General features: G+C 46.3%; 6 protein-coding genes across 6 annotated transcripts; 4 read left to right on the top strand and 2 right to left on the bottom strand.

Moving 5' to 3' along the window:
* The first annotated feature begins 182 nt into the window (after positions 1–182).
* On the top strand, positions 183–2,174 carry E1B28_011774 (uncharacterized protein). Its single transcript, XM_043156824.1, has 8 exons — positions 183–418; positions 475–670; positions 727–752; positions 807–880; positions 943–1,102; positions 1,163–1,481; positions 1,532–1,712; positions 1,795–2,174. The coding sequence occupies exons 1-7, from the start codon at positions 221–223 to the stop codon at positions 1,579–1,581; spliced, it is 1,023 nt and encodes a 340-aa protein (XP_043006636.1). The 5' UTR covers positions 183–220; the 3' UTR covers positions 1,582–1,712; positions 1,795–2,174.
* A 3,244-nt stretch (positions 2,175–5,418) lies between these two features.
* Positions 5,419–5,724, top strand: E1B28_011773 (uncharacterized protein; the record flags this gene model as incomplete). Its single annotated transcript, XM_043156823.1, has 1 exon — positions 5,419–5,724. One exon carries the CDS (start codon positions 5,419–5,421, stop codon positions 5,722–5,724), a length of 306 nt encoding a protein of 101 aa, XP_043006635.1.
* Positions 5,725–5,743: 19 nt separating this feature from the next.
* On the top strand, positions 5,744–6,172 carry E1B28_011772 (uncharacterized protein; the record flags this gene model as incomplete). The annotated part of the gene is made up of 2 exons (XM_043156822.1): positions 5,744–5,855; positions 5,934–6,172. The coding sequence occupies 2 exons, from the start codon at positions 5,744–5,746 to the stop codon at positions 6,170–6,172; spliced, it is 351 nt and encodes a 116-aa protein (XP_043006634.1).
* Positions 6,173–12,456: 6,284 nt separating this feature from the next.
* E1B28_011771 (uncharacterized protein) lies at positions 12,457–15,089 on the bottom strand. The gene is made up of 10 exons (XM_043156821.1): positions 14,994–15,089; positions 14,362–14,943; positions 14,125–14,307; positions 14,029–14,072; positions 13,920–13,978; positions 13,797–13,867; positions 13,359–13,738; positions 13,174–13,304; positions 12,726–13,124; positions 12,457–12,657 (listed from the first exon to the last, which is right to left on the bottom strand). Exons 2-10 carry the CDS (start codon positions 14,539–14,541, stop codon positions 12,566–12,568), a joined length of 1,539 nt encoding a protein of 512 aa, XP_043006633.1. The 5' UTR covers positions 14,542–14,943; positions 14,994–15,089; the 3' UTR covers positions 12,457–12,565.
* E1B28_011770 (uncharacterized protein) lies at positions 15,090–17,170 on the top strand. Its single transcript, XM_043156820.1, has 7 exons — positions 15,090–15,496; positions 15,557–15,752; positions 15,804–15,829; positions 15,885–15,958; positions 16,008–16,164; positions 16,223–16,730; positions 16,783–17,170. Exons 1-7 carry the CDS (start codon positions 15,296–15,298, stop codon positions 17,046–17,048), a joined length of 1,428 nt encoding a protein of 475 aa, XP_043006632.1. The 5' UTR covers positions 15,090–15,295; the 3' UTR covers positions 17,049–17,170.
* Positions 17,171–19,501, bottom strand: E1B28_011769 (uncharacterized protein). Its single transcript, XM_043156819.1, has 9 exons — positions 19,264–19,501; positions 19,027–19,209; positions 18,925–18,968; positions 18,813–18,871; positions 18,692–18,765; positions 18,249–18,628; positions 18,068–18,198; positions 17,630–18,019; positions 17,171–17,567 (listed from the first exon to the last, which is right to left on the bottom strand). The coding sequence occupies exons 1-9, from the start codon at positions 19,417–19,419 to the stop codon at positions 17,389–17,391; spliced, it is 1,596 nt and encodes a 531-aa protein (XP_043006631.1). The 5' UTR covers positions 19,420–19,501; the 3' UTR covers positions 17,171–17,388.
* Between the last annotated feature and the right edge of the window lie 1,527 nt (positions 19,502–21,028).

Raw genomic sequence — 21,028 nt, 5'->3', positions numbered from 1 at the left:
GGGAGTCATATTTGTACAATGTGTAGATAAAAATGTCGACTGATATGCATTCTTCGGGAGCCAAAAGCTTTGGCCGATTACGCGGTGAATTCGGAATGGCAAAAAGGAATTGCCGAATGGGCCGGGCCCGCGACTTAACCGAGAACCACGATAAAAAGGACCTACATACAAATGTGGTTTGTGCCTCTTCCGTCCTCCCATACGACCTTGACCACTTTGTATGGATTCTGAGAGTAACTCTGGCGAACGAAAACGACAGACACCTCTACCTTATGGCCAGCTCATTCTTTTGCTTTTAATTCAATCTTCGGAGCCAATTACTGCGACCGTGATTTATCCTTTTATCGCCCAGCTTATTCGCAGCACTGGAATCACGAAGGGGGAAGAAGCGAAAGTCGGATATTATGCTGGGATTATTGTGAGTTATCTAGTTGCGCTGGCTGAAGTCTCAGGACTGACTGAACGACTGGTTAGGAATCTATTTTCTTCATATCTGAAAGCCTCATATGCTACCAGTGGGGTCTTGCGTCCGATAAGTTTGGGAGAAGACCGATATTATTGCTGGGACCTCTCGGGTTGGCTATCGCGATGACAGGGTTCGGATTGTCTCACTCTTTTTGGTCGTTGGTGGTTTTTAGGGCAGCGCAGGGTGTCTTCAATGGGAATATTGGTACGTCAATTCAGTCCTTGAAGAGTATTTATTTCTAAAGATTAGTGATGTTTTAGGTGTCTCGAAGACCGTTATGGCTGAAGTAAATTGCTGATCAATTCTTTGGATGGTGTTCGGATACTCATTTTGACTTCAGTTGACCGATTCCACCAACAGGGCAGATGCCTTCATGCTCATTCCAATCATGTGGGCTTGTGGTGTGACCATAGCGTACGTCAATTATCTCCTTGTGCTATATGGCCACTGAACCTTGACTTATACTCGTCACTTAGTCCCATGATGGGTGGTTTTCTAGCTGAGCCCGCAAAAAGCTGGCCTAACTTCTTTGGGAGGATACCACTGTTTGTGGACTATCCATATTTCCTGCCATGTTTTGTTACTGGGTTATACGCGTTCATGACATTTGTCATTCCTCTGTTCGGCTTGAAAGAGGTAGGCGTTTTTTAAGCTATGACCTAGTGTTTTTAGGCTCATCAGCCGCTTGCGAAATAGACTCATCCCTCCTTCAAAGCCAAAACTCAAGTCCTAGCGGACACTGGTGACCTTACCTCTCAAACACCTCTTCTTGCCGACCGTAATGACCACAGCTACGATGCAACGCGAAATCAATCTTCGCCGACGAATTGTACGACCGCTACCACGACCGCTGCCCCATCGATCTTTAACCCGACGCTGACAATCGTCCTCGTCAACTACAGCTTCCTCACATTCACCGACATGGCATATGCTGTTATTATCCCAATCCTCTACTCGACCTCCAACTCCTTGGGAGGTCTCGCCTTCTCGTCGAAACGAATCGGCGCCATACTAGGTCTATACAGCCTCTCCAACACCATTATCCAATTAACATTCCTAAAAAAGATACTGAAAAGAATAGGAGCGAGAAAGATGTATCAGATCGCCTATCCTAGCGTCGCCATCCCCATTTTGATGCTCATGTGCGAACAGTTCCTTGTGAACAAGTATGGGAAAGTGACCGTTGGGGTTTGGGTGGCGATCGTGATTCAATTTACTGTCGTTACACTGATTAATACAGCGTATAGTGAGCACCCTTCGTCTTCCCGTCTGTTCGACTGTGCCACCGTTTGGTCTCTTTGTTCTGATTCTGATTTCTTTGCGACTAGGTGCTATAACTCTGTTAGTCGTTGATGCCGCGACGCCAGGAACATTAGGGGCTGTCAACGGGTTAGCTCAGATGCTTGCGTCGGGCTTCCGAGGCCTTGCACCGTCTGTAGCATCTTCGTTGTTTGCGTTATCGCTAGATTCGCAAATCGCTGGAGGGTACTTTGTTTATATCGTTCTTCTTGGGGTTGTGATCGCTGGGATGACGTGTACCCTCATGCTTCCCCGAAGTTTGTCGTAAAAATGGGATTTTGGGTAGTAGTGGTTTCGGAGAATATGTCAAGATTTAGAAAAAAAAACAATGTTGGAAAACTTTGAGTAGACTCAACACCTGTCCCGAAATTTGAGAGTAAATAATTTATCTGTGAAGCTCGAACAGGTCAAGCGTAGGCCTAGCTTTGGCCGAATGCGGCTGACAAAGCTGTCTTTGCTCGTCATCCGCGACGTTCATCAGCTCCAGTCGACGGTCTACCACTGGTGAATTGCCCAGTTTAAGTTTAACGCGTAAGTTTCCACATGTTATCTTCATACATCTTTTCTCAGTCTTGCAATCGACAGTCGTTGGGGGCGTGGACCGATCCTTGGCCCTCCATTCACAATCCGATAACTTGGTTCTTTTTTGGGCTGCAATATCTCTTCAAGGTTGCTTCAAGGGCGATGGAGACAATTAAGTTCGGTCCGCCGATGTTCAATCGTTGCATGGGACTTGGATAAAGTCAATCACTACTCTATGATGGACAAGAATAAGTTGAGAGAAGTCGGACTACTAGAGTTTTAATCCTGAGGTGCGTATCTCTTGTGTTCTAAACCTGGATTAGATTCTGAGATTCATCGATCATCTTTCAGTCAAGCCAGGCCGGACATTCATGAGGTCAACTATACCTGAGGCCCGGGTCCTGACGTTCAGTTCATGGGAACAATGCATCCGAGTTAGACATGTTAGGCCGCAATATTTCCTCAAGCAGTGTTGAGGCGCGATGAAGATCATCTATTTCTGTCTGTCGTGCGCCAATATACAGCTTCTGTCACTACCGCTTTTCCCCCCATTCTTTCTCCGTCTGACACCTCCCCAGCTCGTTTTCCGCTCCCATCCCTCAATGACAGACTCAAATCATTCTACGATGGAGGTCTTTACCGGTGCATCCAAAGTCAAGATCGGCAACAGCAACATCTCAAGCGTCGGAAGAGATCAGTATAACTACTACACGACACATAATACCATCGTTCAGACTCGGGACAAGAAGAGGAAGATTAGCAGCGGTCTACCAGAACTTTCCGAGGTACGTATTGATTCAGCATGTACAGCCTGGTTGCTTACGACACCGTGACGTTCCCAGTTCACTGAAATCAAGCGGGGTGACATACACAAGAGTAAGGAGTCTAAGGACGGAGTGTGTTACTCTTGGCGGCTGTGTTCGAATGGGAAGGACGACACAGAGGCAGCTGTCTATTATGCAGAGCTCAACATCACTGGATCCTTCAGACAGAAGAAGTTTACTGTGAAGACATACCGCGGGCGGAATGCGATGAAGGTAGGTGTGGAGCATTGGTCCGTCCGGGAAATTTCATAATGATTGGATTGGACAGGGGTGGAGGCGAGATTTTTCGCAATGTTCAAAGGATTGGCTCAGGTATGTACGCTATGGATTCTTTCGATTGCGCCACGTGAACGGTTTTGGCAAGGGATGTCCCACTTTTTGGTTACAACAAGTCGGCAGTTCCTTCGTTGATATTCTGTGGAGGTATATATTCATTCTCAAAATTCTGGACTCTCTTTGATAATGTACTTTCAGAGCTCGTACCTGTCGGACATATGGAATCTCGAATGGGATGGGTGGGGTTATTCTACATCCAGTTACTGAGAGTGAGTGGACAATGTATGATAGACAATGCTGACCAATCAATGATACAGAAAAGCTTGGGATGTGCAAGAAACGAGTTGTGGATAGATCCTACGCAGGGACGCTTCTATCGTGGACCAATTGGACCAATCTGTCGCGATTGGCCGGAACAACACCTCGATCTTATAGTTCCTTCCAGCGTGGAATTCCTGAAAGAAGATGTTGTCATTCGATACTTCACTAGCAAGCAAGGCGATCAGGGGCTTCTTTATACCCTTAATTATACTAGTCATTTTGAAATACTTGATGATATCCCCAGTCACACCCAGCTCATTTCCAGTTTGACGAAGTCAACGATTGCGTTCGCTGAGAATGCACGGTGGCAGAGTTGGACAGATTGTTTTGACGAAAGGTATGTGATGCCAGATGGAGCAAGAAGGTAAACCTCTATCGAATTGACCTTCATCGACTGATCTATTTTTAGGTTCCGCCTCACGGACGATTGGCGCAAGATACAAGTAGAATCTGTTGGCCGATCAGCTGCTTGGCTCACACAAGCTTTGAGTGTTTTCCATACTCACAACATCTCATATGATGAGGACCTTTCCACTTACAGTGAGTATTTATTGAAAATGCCGAATCCGCGCTAACATCGTTAGAGCTCGTCTTCCCTTGGCTTGAGCTCAGCGGCACACTTCAGAAATCCAAACGCAAACGACAACGACGCCAATTACTACGCACACCCATTTACTTGATTTTCCTTCCTTCCCCTCGCCCCCTCTATCATTGGTCGTTCGACCCAACTGGGCAAACACCGCTCTCGCCAGAAATGTGCAAATACTTCGGCCTTCCCTTCAAGCTATCCCTCGAAGTCACTCCCTACCAAGTATCATGGCCAACCAAGGTCTACAAACTCATTCACGATTACCAAATTTCGAGGAAGTTCGACCCCAAAACCACGGATTTCGCACGATCCCTTGGACTCCCTATATTCACAGTCATTCCTGCCGAGAACCGCTTCCAAGAGATCGTTGAAGGGTAAGTCGAACTATCTGCCCATCGCCATCGATGTAATAATACTATTTTACGAACAGAACATCATGAAAATCCTCCTGAATCGCAAAATGCACCATTGCCGGTGGTCAATGATCGTCAAGGAGACTTGAAACGTGAGTTATACTCACTTCTAACTCGCAGTTTCAAATTATTGGTACTCATCGTCAATACAGCAGTTTCCGAACCGAAGCTATCTGACGACAATCAGGGGACAGGTGGAATAAATGGTTTCTTTCGTCGCGCTGTTACTTACCTGCACGTTTTTTCGGCCCAGACCAAAGCTTGGAAGAATCAGATGAACTTTTCTTGCTCGAGTTGCTGTTCGAGGACATCCAGGCCAAAGGTACAGCAACCTCCAAATTGCGTTGTTTCTAGATGTCTATTGACTAGTTCCCCTTGTCTCGTCAGGATCTACGAATAACGAAAAGAAAGCAAATGCCGTTGTTACTCGAAAACGTGGGAAATCCTCTCGCTTTTGACGTTTCCTCCCGGTGCTTATCATCTTTCTCTTAGGCACGAAGAGTTCAATACTGGGCGTGTTATTTATCCCATTCATTCGAGGTATTAAGTATCTCAATTGTAGCGATCCGAATGGTTACGCCTAGTCTCGCGGGCGGTCTGAATCAGAAATGAAAGATGTAGATTCAAACGGTTTATGGACGTGTTTTTGTTTAGGATACTTGGCAGCACGATAAAACTTCGAACGCCATCTGCGTTGACTGTGTGATTATGACAGAAAGTAAGGCCTGTTCCTTCCATCCTGCATTTTACGTTCTCCCCTTCTCCTTAGGCCGCCACACCAGGTCTGGAGGGACCATGACGTTTAATCTATTCAACTATCCGACGACTATCATCTCAAGCAGTGTTGAGGTGATGAAGATCATGTATTGCGTCTGTCGTTGGGTGGTCTCGCCAACGAGTCGGCGCCATACTAGGTCTATACAGCCTTTCCAACACCATTATCCAATTAACATTCCTCAAAAAGATACTGAAAAGAATAGGCGCGAGAAAGATGTATCAGATCGCCTATCCTAGCGTCGCCATCCCCATTTTGATGCTCATGTGCGAACAGTTCCTTGTGAACAAGTATGGGAAAGTGACCGCTGGGGTTTGGGTGGCGATCGTGATTCAATTTACTGTCGTTACACTGATTAATACAGCGTATAGTGAGTACCTTCGTCTTCCCGTCTGTCGACTGTGCACCGTTTGCTCTCTTTATCTGATTCGGATTTCTTTGCGACTAGGTGCTATAACTCTGTTAGTGGTTGATGCTGCGACGCCAGGAACATTAGGGGCTGTCAACGGGTTAGCTCAGATGCTTGCATCGGGCTTCCGAGGCCTTGCACCGTCTGTAGCATCTTCGTTGTTTGCGTTATCGCTAGATTCGCAAATTGCTGGAGGGTACTTTGTTTATATCGTTCTTCTTGGTGTTGCGATTACTGGGACGAGGTGTACCCTCAATAAAAAATGGGATTTTGAGTAGTAGTGGTTTTGGAGAATATGACAAGAAAAAATAATAAAGTTAGGAAGACTTTGAGTTGACTCAACACCTGTCTTGAAATTTGAGAGTAAATAATTTATCTGTTGAAACTTCAGATCATGAAGCTCGAACAGGTCAAGCGTTCGGCTCGTGGACAGTGTCAGTGGAGGCGTATGTCCTAATTTGGTATGGTTTATGTATTAGCCAATCATATTCGTCAGATTAATCTCAAGTGTTCGACCTAGAAATTGACGTCATGGAATCGGATGCCACGCGAGCGAGCCACGTGCAACGTCGCGTCTGAAGTATTGCCCTCTCTATGTCGGATCTGATGACGGTCAGATGATAAATAAGGCAAGAGAATTCTACCGTATATTGAGTTACTCCGGCCTATTTATACTACAATACTTTCGGGCTACCAAGTCCATTTAACAGTGCCCTGTGGAAACCGTAAGACACAAATACAAGAGAAAAATACTAGACTACAGTGGCTGTAAATACATGCAGTCCAAAGGAAGTAAATAAGAGTCCGAAAATGTAAGAGCACTGGTCCGGCTCCAAAGCACAGTCGGCTCGGCGAGAATGATGTAAGTGTCCGAGAATCAGAGAGAAACATACAAGTACAAATGCCCGGATAACACGTCAGCACGCACATACTTACCGCAGTTGAAGACTCCAGTCATGATGTAGGTTGAAGAGAAGATGTTTTCTAGTCTCGATATATTCTTGACCCTGTTTGAGACTTGAATGGAAAGGAAGGCTGAAAGGAGGAGAAATCGCGCAGATCGTTGCGCGACACGACCGCAATCAAAATTTCCTTATAAGTATCTTGTGAGTTGCACATGATAGGTACGGTATGGGGCCTGAATTAGTCCCAGATTTGAGGCGAGGTAGACTATAAGTTAAACCAACACTCCCTGTGGGAACTTTTTTATGTCACGTGTAGTATGTAACTCGGTGCTGCCGCGTCGCGAGTTCGATGAGAAGAGAGAGAAAAAACGCCTTCTCTTCCGATACGCATAACTACATGACTTTTGAGGAGCTCTGCACCTTCTCTTCTTCGCAAGGGATTCTTCTCCTGCGCGAAATCCCTCGACAACGTCTCCCATTCACGCCCCATTGGCTCTGTCTGCGCTGGCCAGTCAATCAACATCAGCAACTTGACAATTTACTGGTGGGAACTTTTTAGGGCTTTTTAGGGCTTGTACAAGTCGACAAGTCACCAGCCACAAGTTATGTCCGATTTCCAACAAGCTCAGATTTACTCGGGTCCGTCCGCCAAAGTTTTCCGGTAAACGTGTGTTTATGAGACAGCCTCCAATGTTGGGGGTTCTTGGAGTGCAGAAATCATGTTCAGCAATTTAAATAAAGCTATTTGGGTCCTATTTGGGGGGGGATAGTTGGGAGGTACAGACAAGCCGGTGGACTCATGAACTGGTGGGCTGGTCAAACCAGCCGAAAAGCCCAGAAAGCCGAGAAAAGCCAAGAAAGTTTACCAGTAAATTGTGTAAGTTGCTGATGAACATCATGGGTCGTACATTTCGAGCTGAGTTCCTCAACTTGGGGAATATTCGACGTGTTTGAGGGACAACACCCGACTCCGAGCTAAGGCCCTGTTCGGTAAAAATAAGCTGCAGCTTATTCGTGGCTTATTCTCAGCTTATTCGTGCGCAGCTTATTCCTGTATTGTCACAGTGTGATAGACGGCTAGCTCGGAGTGACGGTAATGTAAACATGAATAAATAACATCATTGGCACATGGTATCAAGGAAAAGATGACTTGCCGGGCGGCGGCGAGGCAGAAACATCAAATCAAGGCATCATGGTAGATGCCCTTCTCTCAGCCCGACTCTGTTATCCTTTTCGGACCCCATGTTACTGCATACATCTTGTTGTTGGCCTGCTCAGGTGGTTTTAGTGACAATACTGACAATAATGACATTATAATCTACGAGGCGACGGTTAAAGCCACACCGTCGCATTCTTGGTTGGTGCCGTGACCTTGCCGTCCAAGTGCCGCCAGTGTCAAGCCGACCTGCCAGGATTCCCACAACCTCTCTTGATTTCGGAAAGTCCCGCGGAAGAGCGTTGCGATGAGTCATTCAACGATTGTGTAAGCTGGTCACATTGAGTCACTATTTAGTAACATTTCCGTCACAATAAGCTCCGCACAATAAGCTGTGAATAAGCTGCAGCTTATTTTTACCGAACAGGGCCTAAGATATTCTGACTACATGTTTTTGTACAGTAGGCAAACTCTATTTACATGGACATGGTATGTAGTAATGTACGCGACTACTAATCAGCTGACGGCGAAAATACTCATAATTTAAATCACGCCATTTCCCATAAGGACAGAGGGTGTACAGGCGCCCACACGTGTAGTCACGCCTGTACAACAGATAGCGCGCCAAGTTCCTACTTACGCGCTCATCTCTCATCACTTCCTCCAGCTCTTTTGCTCTCGTTCAGGCTCCTTTCGTTTGGGTTTCTTTTTCCCCTTTCTCTCTCCTTTCGCGTTCGAGACGCGCCTCACCACGTGCTTACCACGTGCCCCCAAACGCATGGAGCCCAGCCTCTGGCAAACCCATCCTACTGAGATATAACAGAACTCAGGATACACTGATCTAGATTCACTGATATCTAAGTCTGTTATCTCTTCTTCCTTTCCTCTCCCTCTCGGCGTTTCTCAAGAGCCTGTCTTATTGTAGACTACGTCGTCCGCGACGTTCATCAACGGCTCCAATGAATGCTCATAACGGTATACCACTGGTGAGTTGCCCACTTTAACGCGTAAGCTTCTTTCCATGCTTTATCTTACATCATATCTCAGTCTTATAATCGACAGTCGTTGGAGGCCTGACCGATTCTTGGTCCTCTATTCACAATCCGATAACTTGGTTCTTTTTTGGGCTGTGATACTATCTCTTCAAGATTGCTTCAAGGGCGATGGAGACGGTTAGGTTCGGTCCGCCGATGTTCACTGGTTGCATGGGACTTGGATAAGGTTAATCACTACTCTATGATGGACAAGAATAAGGTGAGAGAAATCGGACTAGAGTTTTAATCCCGAGGTGCGTATCTCTTGTGTTCTAAATGTCGATTAGGTTCTGAGGTTCATCGATCGTCTTTCAGTTCACTGCAGTCGAGCCAGGCCGGACATTCATGAGGTCAACTATACCTGAGGCCTGAGTCCGAGTCCTGACGTTCAGTTCATGGGAACAATACTACAACCGAGCTACAACCGAGCTAGACATGTTAGGCCACGATATCTCGTCAAGAAGTGTTGAGGTGATGAAGATGATCAAGTTCTGTCTGTCGTGACAGATATGCCATACAGCTTCTGCCCTTAACACTTTTTCCCCCATTCTTTCTCCCTCTGACACCTCCCCAGCTCGTTTTCCGCTCCTATCCCTCAATGACGGACTCGAAGCATTCTACGATGGAGGTCTTTACCGGTGCATCCAAAGTCAAGATCGGCAACAGCAACATCTCGAGCGTTGGAAGAGATCAGTATAACTACACGACCCATAATACCATCGTCCAGACTCGGGACAAGAAGAGAAAGGTTGGCAGCAGTGTACCAGAGCTTTCCGAGGTACATACCTGTTTAATTCCATATGTACAACCCTGGTTCCTCATGACACGTTCCCAGTTCACCGAAATCAAGCGGGGTGACATATACAAGAGTAAAGACGGAGTCTGTTACTCTTGGCGGCTGTGTTCAAATGGAAAGGACGACACCGAGGCAGCTGTTTATCATGCAGAGCTCAACATCACTGGATCCTTCGGACAGAAGAAGTTCACTGTGAAGACATACCGCGGACGGAATGCGAGGAAGGTGGGTGTGGAGCATTGGTCCGTCCGGGAAAATTCATAATGATTGGATTTGACAGGAATGGAGGCGCGATTTTTTACGATGTTCAAAGGATTGGCTCAGGTATGTCGTGAATCCTTTCGATTGTGCTACATGAACGGTTTGGGCAGGGAAGTTCCACTTTTTGGTTATAACAAGTCGACAGTTCCTTCATTGATATTCTGTGGAGGTAAATATTCATTCACAGCATCCTGAACTCTCGTTGATAATGTACTTTAGAGTTCGTACCGGTCGCACATATGGAATCTCGAATGGGATGGGTCGGGTTACACTATATCGAGTTACTGAGAGTGAGTGGACAATGTAGCCTTGATGATCAATCGATCAAAGCTGACCAATCTATGATACAGAAAAGCTTGGGATGTGCAAGAAGCGAGCTGTGGATGGACCCTACACAGGGAAAATTTTGTCGTGGACCAACTGGGCCAAAATGTCTCGATTGGCACAGTGGAGTCGACGATATCATAGTTCCTTCCGATGTGGAATTCCTGAAAGAAGATGTCATCATTCGACACTTCGCTATGAAGCAAAACGATCGGGTGTTTCTTTATACACTTACTTATACTGGCCATTTTGAAATACTTGACGATATCCCAATCAGTCACAACCACGTCCTTTCAAGTTTGACAAACCCGACGATTACTTTCACCAATAATGTATGGTGGTGGAGTTCGAAAGGCTGTCTTGATAAAAGGCGAGTGATGCCAGATGGAGCACGAAGGTAATCACTCCTCTATCGAATTGACCTTCATTTACTGATCTATTTTTAGGTTCCGTCTCAGAGACGATCGGCGCAAGATACAAGTAGAATCTCTCAGTAAATCAGTCCCTTGGATCTCACAAGCGTCGAGTGTTTTTCACGCTCACAACATCACATTGGACGAAGACCTTTCCAACTATAGTAAGTATCTATTGAAAACAGTGCCGATTCTGCGCTAACGTCACCAGAGCTCCTCTTCCCTTGGCTTGAGCTCAGCGGCACACTTCAGAAATCTAAACACAAACGACAAAGACGCCAATCACTACGTACACCCATTTATTTCATTATCCTTCCTTCGTCAAATCCCGTCTATCATTGGTCGTTTGACCCAACTGGCCAAACTCAGCTCTCACCAGAAATGTGCAAATACCTCGGCCTTCCCTTCAAGCTCTCCCTCCAAGTGTCTCCCATCCAATGGTCCTGGCCTACCAAGGTCTACAAACACATTCACGATTACCAAATTTCGAGGAAGTTCGACCCCAAAACCACCGATTTCGCACAGTCTCTTTCGTACCCTATATTTAATGTCATTCCTACCGAGAACCGCCTCCACGAGATTGTCGAAGGTAAATTAGTATCTTCAGATCCAACCATCTTTACTCATGCACAAAAATGCCATGAATTGCCCACAGAATCGGAAGCCGAACTATTGCCACAGGTCAACAATCCTGAAGGACACTCGGAACGTGAGATGCCCTCACTTCAACTTGTAGTCTGATCATTGGTACTTATCGTCACCATTACCTGTTCCAGACTCATCCATATCTTACGAAAACTGGGTGGAAGGTGAAAAAACTATTACTTCTTTTCGTTACACACACAATCTTACCTGCATTATGTCGCTTAGACCAAAGTTCCGAAGAAGCAGATGATTCCTCGGAGTCTTTCTTGCTCGAATTGCTGTTCAATAACACCGAAGGTAAAAATCCGCTTTTCATACTTGCAGATGTCTATTTACGAGTATTTCCTGTGCATCAGAGTCCCCGAAGAACGTTGAGATAACAGAATTGATCTCTACTCGACAAGGTGAGCCATTATCGATTATCGGTTGATATTTTCTTCCACGTCTGTCTGATCGTCTTTGTCGAGTAGGCACGAAACGCTCATTAAGGGGTGCCTTATTATACACGTTCATCCGAGGGTTGAAATTTCTCGCCTGTAGCCCGGATGTCACCATCTAGTAGTTCGGTCGAGCTGCTGAAATGAAAAGGATCCCAACTGAAGCTTACTAATAGAATACGGGAAAATGTTCAAATGGTACACATGTTGTTTTTTTTCCAACGCCACCGTGTAACGTGAATCGATAGTTAGGGAGTTTCAATAAATGAGTACAAAGGTCTGCAGTATACCTGTACCACAATTCTCAAGAACTCGACCAGTCGGGGGCCCAAGAAAGTTGAGGAGAGAAAAAGAAAGCAAGGTAATTAATTGCCATACGGTTCCGTGAGCATGGTTACGGGAGACACATCCGAGTCTCATCCAACGAATTTTCATGGCCAGCCACCGGCGGCTGCGCTCCGATATCGGGTGAGGTCCAAAATCAAATGGGAACTTGAGAGTCCTACTTAACGGCCGGCAGCAACATTCAAAAAGGGGGCGAGAAAGCATACTTCCTGGTTCGATCTGTTGGACCGACTCGTTTAATCCCACATTACAAGTTGTCGTATTGATAAATAGGTCCCCCGTCATGTACGTATTTACAAGATGTGTCCATAAACTACATAGACAGCCGGATTGTCGCATTTTACCGCTAGACCAACTAGGCAGCATCCGGATTTCTGCAGGTGAGATATCTAAACCCTCGAATGAAGGGCGCAAATAGTTTACCCAATCGCGAACGCTTGGTGGGTGCTTGAAAGATGAATAGATTTCAGTAATCGTGCCGCTGAGAGGAAAACACGGGGCAAGGAGTTGCTCACCTGTTTCGGTTGTGGACTCTGAACTCTCTTCAAAACGGTCCAGGTCCTCTACGAACATTTCATACATATGATGTCCACAAGCTCGTGCAAAATCCGTAGTCGTAGGATCAAATCCCCTCGCAACTTGGTAATTATGTAGAGCTTTGTACATCTGGGTGGACCAGGAATTCTGGTGGTGGCTCACGGTGAGGGAAAGATGAAAGGGAAGGCCAAGGTACTTGCACATGTCTGCCGACAGTGCAGTTTCACCAGTTGGATCGAGGGACCAAGAACACAAATCTTCGGGGGCAGAGGGAAGTCGGAGAAAGAGGTAAATGGGTCCACATAGCTGGCGTCTTTGTCGTTTTTGTTTGGATTTCTTGAGTGCTCCTCCGAGCACGAAGTTAGGGAAGATGAGTTCTAAACTAAGGATTAGAACAGAAGCCGTCCGTGCTTGGTAGGTACTGACTGTAGGTGGAAAGATCCTCGTTCAATGAAATATTATGAGCATGAAAAATGCTCAAGGCTTGCGACAGCCACGAAGCCGCTCCGGAATCAGAGAATACTCCCACGCGACGCCTCGTGTCTGTCAGGTAGAACCTACAATATGGATCAGCCAACGAGGGTTGGATGTTTTGGACATACTAGGCTTACCTTGACGCCCCAGCCAGTTCGAGCGGGAATTTATCAAGACAACCAGAAAACGGAGTCCTCCACCAGCATACGGTTGGCGCGAAAGCAATTATCGACTTTGTCCGACCTGAAATGACCCCTGGGTAACTAGTTGTAAAGGGAATGTCGGGATCTTCTATGGACCTCCTAAAGCTGAGTGCATTAAGAAACCAGAGATAATATGTTGTGCTAGAGAGATATCGGACTACTGTGTCTTCTTTGAGAAATTCGACGTCCGATGGAATTGTGATAACCCCGCGATCATAATAAGTTCCACGACATTCAGGCCCAGTCGGACCACGACAAAAGTTTCCCTTGATGGGGTTCATCCACAACTCGTCTGCTAAACAACCTAAATTGCTCTACATCATAAAACGCTTGTCATTAACTTCGGAGCAAGCTGTGTGATTGATCACTCACTATCAGTAAGTCGATGTAGTGCGCCCCCATTCTCCCTAATCGAGGCTCAATATGTGCAAGAGGTACGAGTTCTGAAACGGGTACGTTAGCAACAGTTCAGGATTTTGCGTAATGCAGAAATACCTCCATGGAAAATCAACGAAGGAAGCGAAGACTTGTTATACCCGAAAAGTGGAACATTCCTTCCGAACCATTTCAGTTTATCGAACATAGAGATAATCACGACGCGTACCCACACAAGTCCTTGGAACATTGTAGAAAATCTCGCCTCCATTCCTGTCAATGCAGCTATCAATTTACCGAATCAAACCAAACCCCCGAATCTTACCTTCATCGCATTTCGCCCGCGGTATGTCTTCACAGTGAATCTGCTGTTCTCACAGCGGCCACCTATCATGATTTGTGCAAGAAAGACAGCTGCCTCAGTTCCGTCCTGCCCATTCGAACACAACCGCCAACTATAGCAAACGTGGTCATCTTTAAATATATCGCCTCGCTTGATTTCGGTGAACTGGGAAGGTCACATTAGAGTCTGACTGAAGGTAGCATTATGAGAGATAAGTACCTCGGAAAGATCTGGTATGTCCTTATTCAACTTTCTCTCCCCTCGGTTCTGGACGATATTGTGATGGATCGTAGTGTAAATGTTCTGATCCCTTCCGACGTTTGATAAATGACTTCTGTCGATGGTGGTCCCGGAAGCTCCAGTGAAAATCTCCATTGTAGGACGACTATGGTCTGTCATTGAGGTATGGAACCGGAGAACGAACGTAGAGTGGTATGGAGGTCAAGAATGGATAGGATGATGGTGGTAGTCGAATAACATAATAACTGAGGTATGCCCATGGCATCTGTCGAGCACAGCATGTCTCCCATGGCCAAATGATGGAATGACCTCCAACATATTGGGTGGTGTTCGTCGCTCGGCGCTGGTTGAGGAGATACCGCGGCCAAAAAGTGAATGGTTAATGGAATCTCATCGGTATAACTACTGCTTGTGAATGGAGAATGAAGCTGGTGCCATTGTCATTGGACGTACTTCTAGAGACGTCCATCCCTTTCTGAAGAGCACGGACCAGTATTTATGGTGGCTCTGCTCATTCATATGGATCACCTACTCGCGATCAACCCTCCATCACGCAGATATCTGTTTCTTCGAATCAATTTTGTACTTAACAAGGAGCAAGCGTAGCGTACCTGCTTTAAACGGAACATCGATGGCGATGTACGACGTCGACATCGTACTACGGTACTAGGGCAAGCCAGAGTGGCTGTGTCACGTGTGACCATTCGACCGCGTTGTCCAACGTCCAACTGTCAATGTCAGCCCTGTCAACCATACTTAACAGCACGATTCCAAATCAAAATACTACCTACATGGCTATCTCTGAAGATCTATCAATTCGGGATTGGCTTATGAGTCATAATACCGACAATTAGACTCACCCTCACCCGTTCACGTTATCAGCGAGGTTCCCGGAGACCCAGACATCACCTTAATGGCCACGACGGAGACTGAAGGAACTGAAATCCGTCGAACAACGCCTCTCCCAAAACTTCAAATATCACTCGCCTTGCTCATCTTCCATGCAGAACCTGTGACCGCGACTGTCATCTACCCTTTCATCCCAGCATTCGTTCGAAGGACCGGTATTACCAAGGGTGACGAGAAAAAGACTGGCTATTATGCTGGGATAATCGTGCGTCTACTCCCACTGCTTTTTCTCTGTTCGAGCGTCCACATTGATCGAACTATACAGGAATCCCTGTTTTTCATATCAGAATGTCTTTCCGTTTTTCATTGGGGTCGTGCTTCGGATCGGATAGGAAGAAGACCTATATTGCTACTAGGGCCACTAGGACTCACCTTTGCAATGTTGGCATTCGGTTTATCGAGAACATTTTGGCAACTCGTCCTGTTTCGATGTGCTCAGGGAGTGTTCAACGGAAATATAGGTAAGGCTGCATCTCATGTTCGGCGAACACGACCTAAAATTTCTCTCATAGGTGTAGTAAGGACCTTCATTGCTGAGGTCGGTGTCAGACGCGTGAAGAAGATATATTTGAAAACTGACTCTTTACCATCAGATAACTGACGACACGAATATCGCAGACGCGTTTACGCTGACATCACTCATGTGGACTGTTGGCCTTACCATAGGGCGAGTCTGTCCTTGTTTCTTCCCTTCAAGCCGCTGACAGCGATGACAGACCAGCTATGGGTGGACTTCTATCAGAACCTGCGAAGCGCTGGCCTCAAATATTTGGCAATGCATTCTTCACTGAAAACCCATACTTCCTCGCATGTGCAGCCGCTTCAGTATTCGCATTCACCGCATTCGTACCCTCTTTCTTCTTTCTAAAAGAGGTATATATTTCTTCCTCTCCGCTTCTCCTCAGTAATAGCATCTTCTTGTCTTTCTCAGACCCTCAAACCCCACATAAACACCAATCCTAACCGTGAACCATCCGAGGATGACCCACTCCTCGCCGATCAAAACACGTCAGGTCAGCAAAAGAAAGCACCTCCCTCCCTCTACACCATTGTCACTTCCAACCCTCCTCTCCGCCGGTGCCTCGTCAGCCACGCCTTCCATTCCTTCACCAACATGTCTTACAATGTCCTCATCTCTCTCATATACTCCACCTCCATCTCCAACGGCGGTTTTGGATTATCACCTTACCAGATCGGTGTCATCCTAGGAACATTCGGCGTATCTAACGGTATCCTCCAACTCCTCATCTGGAAGCCAATGCTAAAACGCATCGGACCGAAAAACATGTTCATTTTGTCGTATACGTTTCATATAATCAGAGTCTTCTTGATGATGCTCTCTAGAATCGCGGTAGCTAGAGCGGGGAAGGTAGATTGGTTCGTTTGGGCGTTGGTTGGTATCCAGATGGCTGCGTCTACGTTGGCTGCTACTGCGTATAGTACGTTTTATTCCCTTTTCCACCTGCCCTCCAGTTTAACGGCTCTTCACAGCTTCTATATCAACGCTTATCATCAAAGCGTCTCCGCAAGACGTGCTTGGAACCGTTAACGGCATTCAACAGATGATCTCGTCGGGTCTGCGAGGACTTGCACCTACTGTTGCTTCTTCGCTTTTTGCGGCCTCTTTGGCCCTCGACTGGCAGCTTTTCGGAAGTGCTGGAGGGTTGTGCAGATATCTAGTCGATGTACTGCAGATATTCCTGATTGGATCTGGTGTTTGGTATTCGTTGAGGCTCCCACAATACCGACTCATTTAAACCTGCGCTACATGTTATAAACAGGTTTCCTTGTCATGTACAAATCTCAGGAGCTGTTCATACGATTATGCTAACTCTCATTTTGGCCGCTCGATATCAGCATCCGGATTCCTACACTTGAGATAGTAAACCCTCGTTTCTATTTCACAATGCTAAAGACAAGGACATTCGTAGACTGTAATCTTTCTGAACTCTTAACATCGGTAGCACCTATATACCACACACCGCGACCTTGGTGGAACGCCGTCTAATACTTAGAATCTGGGTGACAGGTCCGAAGCAAAAGGTAGAAACCGACCGCCAAACACAGATAACAAATTCGTTGTCTGAGTCAAACCTCCTAATCGGCGAGCAAACACGTCGGAAAGTTTTCACCTTTGACTTGAATTCGATCGAATAGCAGCTCGAGCGAGAAAGAATCATCTGGTCTTTCGATGTCGTCCTCGAATGCGCAGGTCAGTCCGGAAGAAGTGGCCGTTGGCCATGAATCTCTGGATCCAGAGAGAATCTCGGTTTCTTCTACTCAGAGGCAAGTATTGCGTCAGCCGTGGCGGGGCAAAAGAACTGGAATATATCCTAACCTTCCTCGATTTCAAGTTGGAAGCGGTTCTCGTGCGGTACAGGAAATTCATAGATGAAATAGTAATGAGAATATGCGAAATCGGTGGTTCGAGGGTCAAATCCCTTTGCGATCTGGTAATCACGAAGGGCATTGTAGACCTTAGTGGGCCAGGAGCGTTGGTGGGGACTACGGTGAAGGCAGAGCTTAAAGGGAAGGCCGAGGTACTTGCACGTGTCTGGCGAGAGGAAAAATTGTCCAGTTGGATCAAAGGACCAAAAATGTGAAGGTGCAAAAGGGGACTGATGGTGTCGGAGAATCAAGTAGATGGGTCCGCATAACTGGCGTCTTTGTCGTTTGCGTTTGGACTTCTGAAGTGTTCCAGTGAGCTCGAGCATGGTATAAATGTACTCTGAACCAATGGTTAGACCGGACTCAGTCAACATCGACGAATACTCACTGTAGTTGGAAAGGTCCTCGTCCAATGAGATGTTACGAGTATGAAAGATACTCAAGGCTTGCGATAGCCATGACGATGATTCAGAATCAGAGAATACTCCCACGTCACGCCCATTGTCGGTGAGGCGGAACCTAGAAGATGTATCAGTCAAGGTAAGTTGAATTTTCTTTTGAAATATTACGCTGTTACTTCAAATGGTATCATCACTTGCCCTTTTCCAAGGCAACCATTGTACTTCCACCACCGTACGTTCCGAGTAAAAGCAATTGTCGATCCTGTCTGACCCGAAATGGCTTGTGGGTAATCAATGACTGTGTCGATGTAGCTGGGGCTTTCGATATAAGCACAAAAACTAAGCGCGTTGAGGCACCAGAAATCATATTGTGTGTTAGAGAGATATCGAACGACCATGTCTTCTCCGAGGAATTCCACGTCTGATGGAATCGTAATAGCCCCACGATCATAGTAGGGACCACGGCATTCAGGCCCAATTGGTCCACGACAAAACTTTCCTCGGATAGGATCCATCCATAATTCGTTTGGCGTACACCCCAAGCTGCCCTATATCATATATTGCTGGCATCAATTTCCAAAAAGGTTGCGTGATTGACCATGGTTACTGACTATCAATAGATTGACATAGTAGAACCCCGCAAAGCGTACTAGTTGAGGTTCAATATGTGCCAGAGGTACGAGCTCTGAGATTGGTTAACAAATTTCAGGATTCTGTCAAATGAAGACATACCTCCGTGGAATATCAACAAAGGAACCGTTGTCTTGCTATAACCAAAAACTGGAACATTGCTAATCGAAAGTTTCAGTCCGTAGAGTATAACCGAAGAAATCCATAGTAGTACCCGCGCCAGTCTTGAGAACATCGCTGAAAATCTCGTTTCCACTCCTGTTGACACAAGTATGAGTCCACATGTACCGAGGTACAGATGAAACTCAGCTCTCACCTTCATCGCATTTCTCCCATGATATGTCTTGACGGTAAACTTGTTGGTACCAAATCGTCCAGCTATCATGATCTCTGCGGTATAGACCGCCGCCTCAGTTGTGCCACTCGCATTCGAGCACAACCGCCAAGAATAGCAGACGTCTTTATCCTTGTAGATATCGCCTCGCTTGATCTCGGTGTACTGGGAAGGCAATATTACAGTCTGAATAACGATACAGAATACGGAGACGCGTACATCGGAAAGGTCGATTACGTCCTTTTTGGCCTTCCTCTTCCCTCGAGTCTGGACGATAGTCTGATGAATCGTGGTGTAGTTGTTCTGATCTCGTCCGACGTTCGAGAAATGACTTCTGTTGATGGTGGCCCTGGTAGCCGCGGTGAACATCTCCATTGTAGACCAATTCGAGTGGGGGTTAACAGAGGAAGCTGGAAACGAACGGTTAAGGCGGTCAAGAATGATGGGATAATGGTGGTGATAGTGAAAGATACTTCAAATAAGGAGTGAGGAATGCCCCATTTAATGCTGTCGAGCACAGCATCTTTCCCCATGGCTCAATGAAGTGACCTAGAAATGAATTGAATAGTCTTCGTTACCACGACACTGGATGCCTATCCATAAGGTTTTTTTCAGATTCTAGTTCCAGATTTTCGGGGGTAATATTGTGGAGCACATCTGGAAATGGTAGTTCCAGACCATAAGCCAATTTTTCAGATTCTGCTCTAGATTTATTCCCCTTATAGTAAGGGACACGTGACACTTAGTGTCGTCGAGCAGGCTGCACTTGTGAGTAGATAGGTTGTACATACAAACAACTAAGCCCTGCTGGCCAACCCCACTAATGCAATCTTCAAATGTCGACCCATTTACCTATTACCTTGAAGACGCAGTTTGCACTGACACGACAGAAAGGACGCGCAATTTAAGGAAAACTTGAGCGTTGGTGGGGTCACGGACTCACGGGTGACCGCGTAATTGGATGCCTATCCATAGAACCTATTTCCAGATTTTTGTTTCTAGATTTCGGGGATAATTGTTGGGGTCAGTCTGGAAATGACGAATCCAGACCACAGGCAAATTTTTTTCCCGATAACTTTCTAAATTCAATCCCCATATGGGAAAACTATGCATTTTTGTACATAGCTCTCTCTTGCAGGTTACTCAATGAATGAAGGTGTCACAAACTGGATAGAGGATGCTAATTTGATTCTGGGTATTGATATATTGACGACAACGACCCGGAGAAGGGAAGACGACGATGAACAGCTCAAAATTCATTAGCCTTCATGCATCACATGACCAAATGTGACATCGCCACGGGAGTCAAGATGCTGGGTTGGCGTCAGCTAAGCGCGGTCGAACTACCATAAACGTCGTCTGCAAATCTACAGAGGGGGGTGGGGGGCCTCTGTAGATGAGCTATCTGGAAAGCCCCACCTGCGCTCCACAGTGGGCATAAGCGAGCACTGCCTGTACAAATGGAGGCAAAGGTTACTTATTTTGGCTGCTTACGACACATATCTAGAACTAGAATCTAGAAAAAACCCTATGGATAGGCATCCATTGGGAGGCAGACGAACATGACGACAAGGTGTGACGTAAAATTGTGTGAATGTGGTGCTTTTTTATGATAAGCGCGGTCGAGTTACCATTTATATCGTCTGGAATCGTGAAAACCGTCTGGAAAGGGGGGGGGGGGGTCATTTCAGATAACCAGTCTGGAACGCTCCACCAACGCTCCACAGGAGAGGCAAGCGAGCACAGCCTGGACAAATGGAGTCAAATGTTACCTATTTAGGCTACTTACGACATGAGTCTGAAACTAGAATCTGAAAAAAACCTTATGGATAGGCATCCACTGGTTAAGGAGACATGGCCCAAAAGGGAGATGATGAGTCAAGGAATCCCATTGGCATAATACTATTGCGAACAGAGGGTGCTGGTGAGTGCTGGTAACTTTGAGCCTCGCTTAAGAGATAGTCCAAGTCGGTGCCAGACTGAA

This window comes from Marasmius oreades, chromosome 7, assembly GCF_018924745.1.
Source record: "Marasmius oreades isolate 03SP1 chromosome 7, whole genome shotgun sequence".
NCBI classification, from domain to species: domain Eukaryota; kingdom Fungi; phylum Basidiomycota; class Agaricomycetes; order Agaricales; family Marasmiaceae; genus Marasmius; species Marasmius oreades.
Note: the sequence above shows the minus strand (reverse complement) of the source record. Positions and strands in the feature narration are given on the sequence as shown.

Coding starts and splice junctions, on each gene's coding strand:
- E1B28_011774 (XM_043156824.1), top strand. CDS start 221: ATGGATTCTGAGAGTAACTCTGGCGAACGAAAACGACAGACACCTCTA. Junction 1,103..1,162: donor CTCTGTTCGGCTTGAAAGAG/GTAGGCGTTTTT, acceptor CTTGCGAAATAG/ACTCATCCCTCCTTCAAAGC. Junction 1,482..1,531: donor ACGAATCGGCGCCATACTAG/GTCTATACAGCC, acceptor TTCCTAAAAAAG/ATACTGAAAAGAATAGGAGC.
- E1B28_011771 (XM_043156821.1), bottom strand. CDS start 14,541: ATGACAGACCATAGTCGTCCTACAATGGAGATTTTCACTGGAGCTTCC. Junction 13,739..13,796: donor ACTACATCGACTTACTGATA/GTGAGTGATCAA, acceptor TTTATGATGTAG/AGCAATTTAGGTTGTTTAGC. Junction 13,305..13,358: donor GAACTGGCTGGGGCGTCAAG/GTAAGCCTAGTA, acceptor TCCATATTGTAG/GTTCTACCTGACAGACACGA.
- E1B28_011770 (XM_043156820.1), top strand. CDS start 15,296: ATGGCCACGACGGAGACTGAAGGAACTGAAATCCGTCGAACAACGCCT. Junction 15,959..16,007: donor ACTGTTGGCCTTACCATAGG/GCGAGTCTGTCC, acceptor CAGCGATGACAG/ACCAGCTATGGGTGGACTTC. Junction 16,165..16,222: donor CTTTCTTCTTTCTAAAAGAG/GTATATATTTCT, acceptor TGTCTTTCTCAG/ACCCTCAAACCCCACATAAA.
- E1B28_011769 (XM_043156819.1), bottom strand. CDS start 19,419: ATGGAGATGTTCACCGCGGCTACCAGGGCCACCATCAACAGAAGTCAT. Junction 19,210..19,263: donor ACGTAATCGACCTTTCCGAT/GTACGCGTCTCC, acceptor TTGCCTTCCCAG/TACACCGAGATCAAGCGAGG. Junction 18,629..18,691: donor ACTATGTCAATCTATTGATA/GTCAGTAACCAT, acceptor TATATGATATAG/GGCAGCTTGGGGTGTACGCC.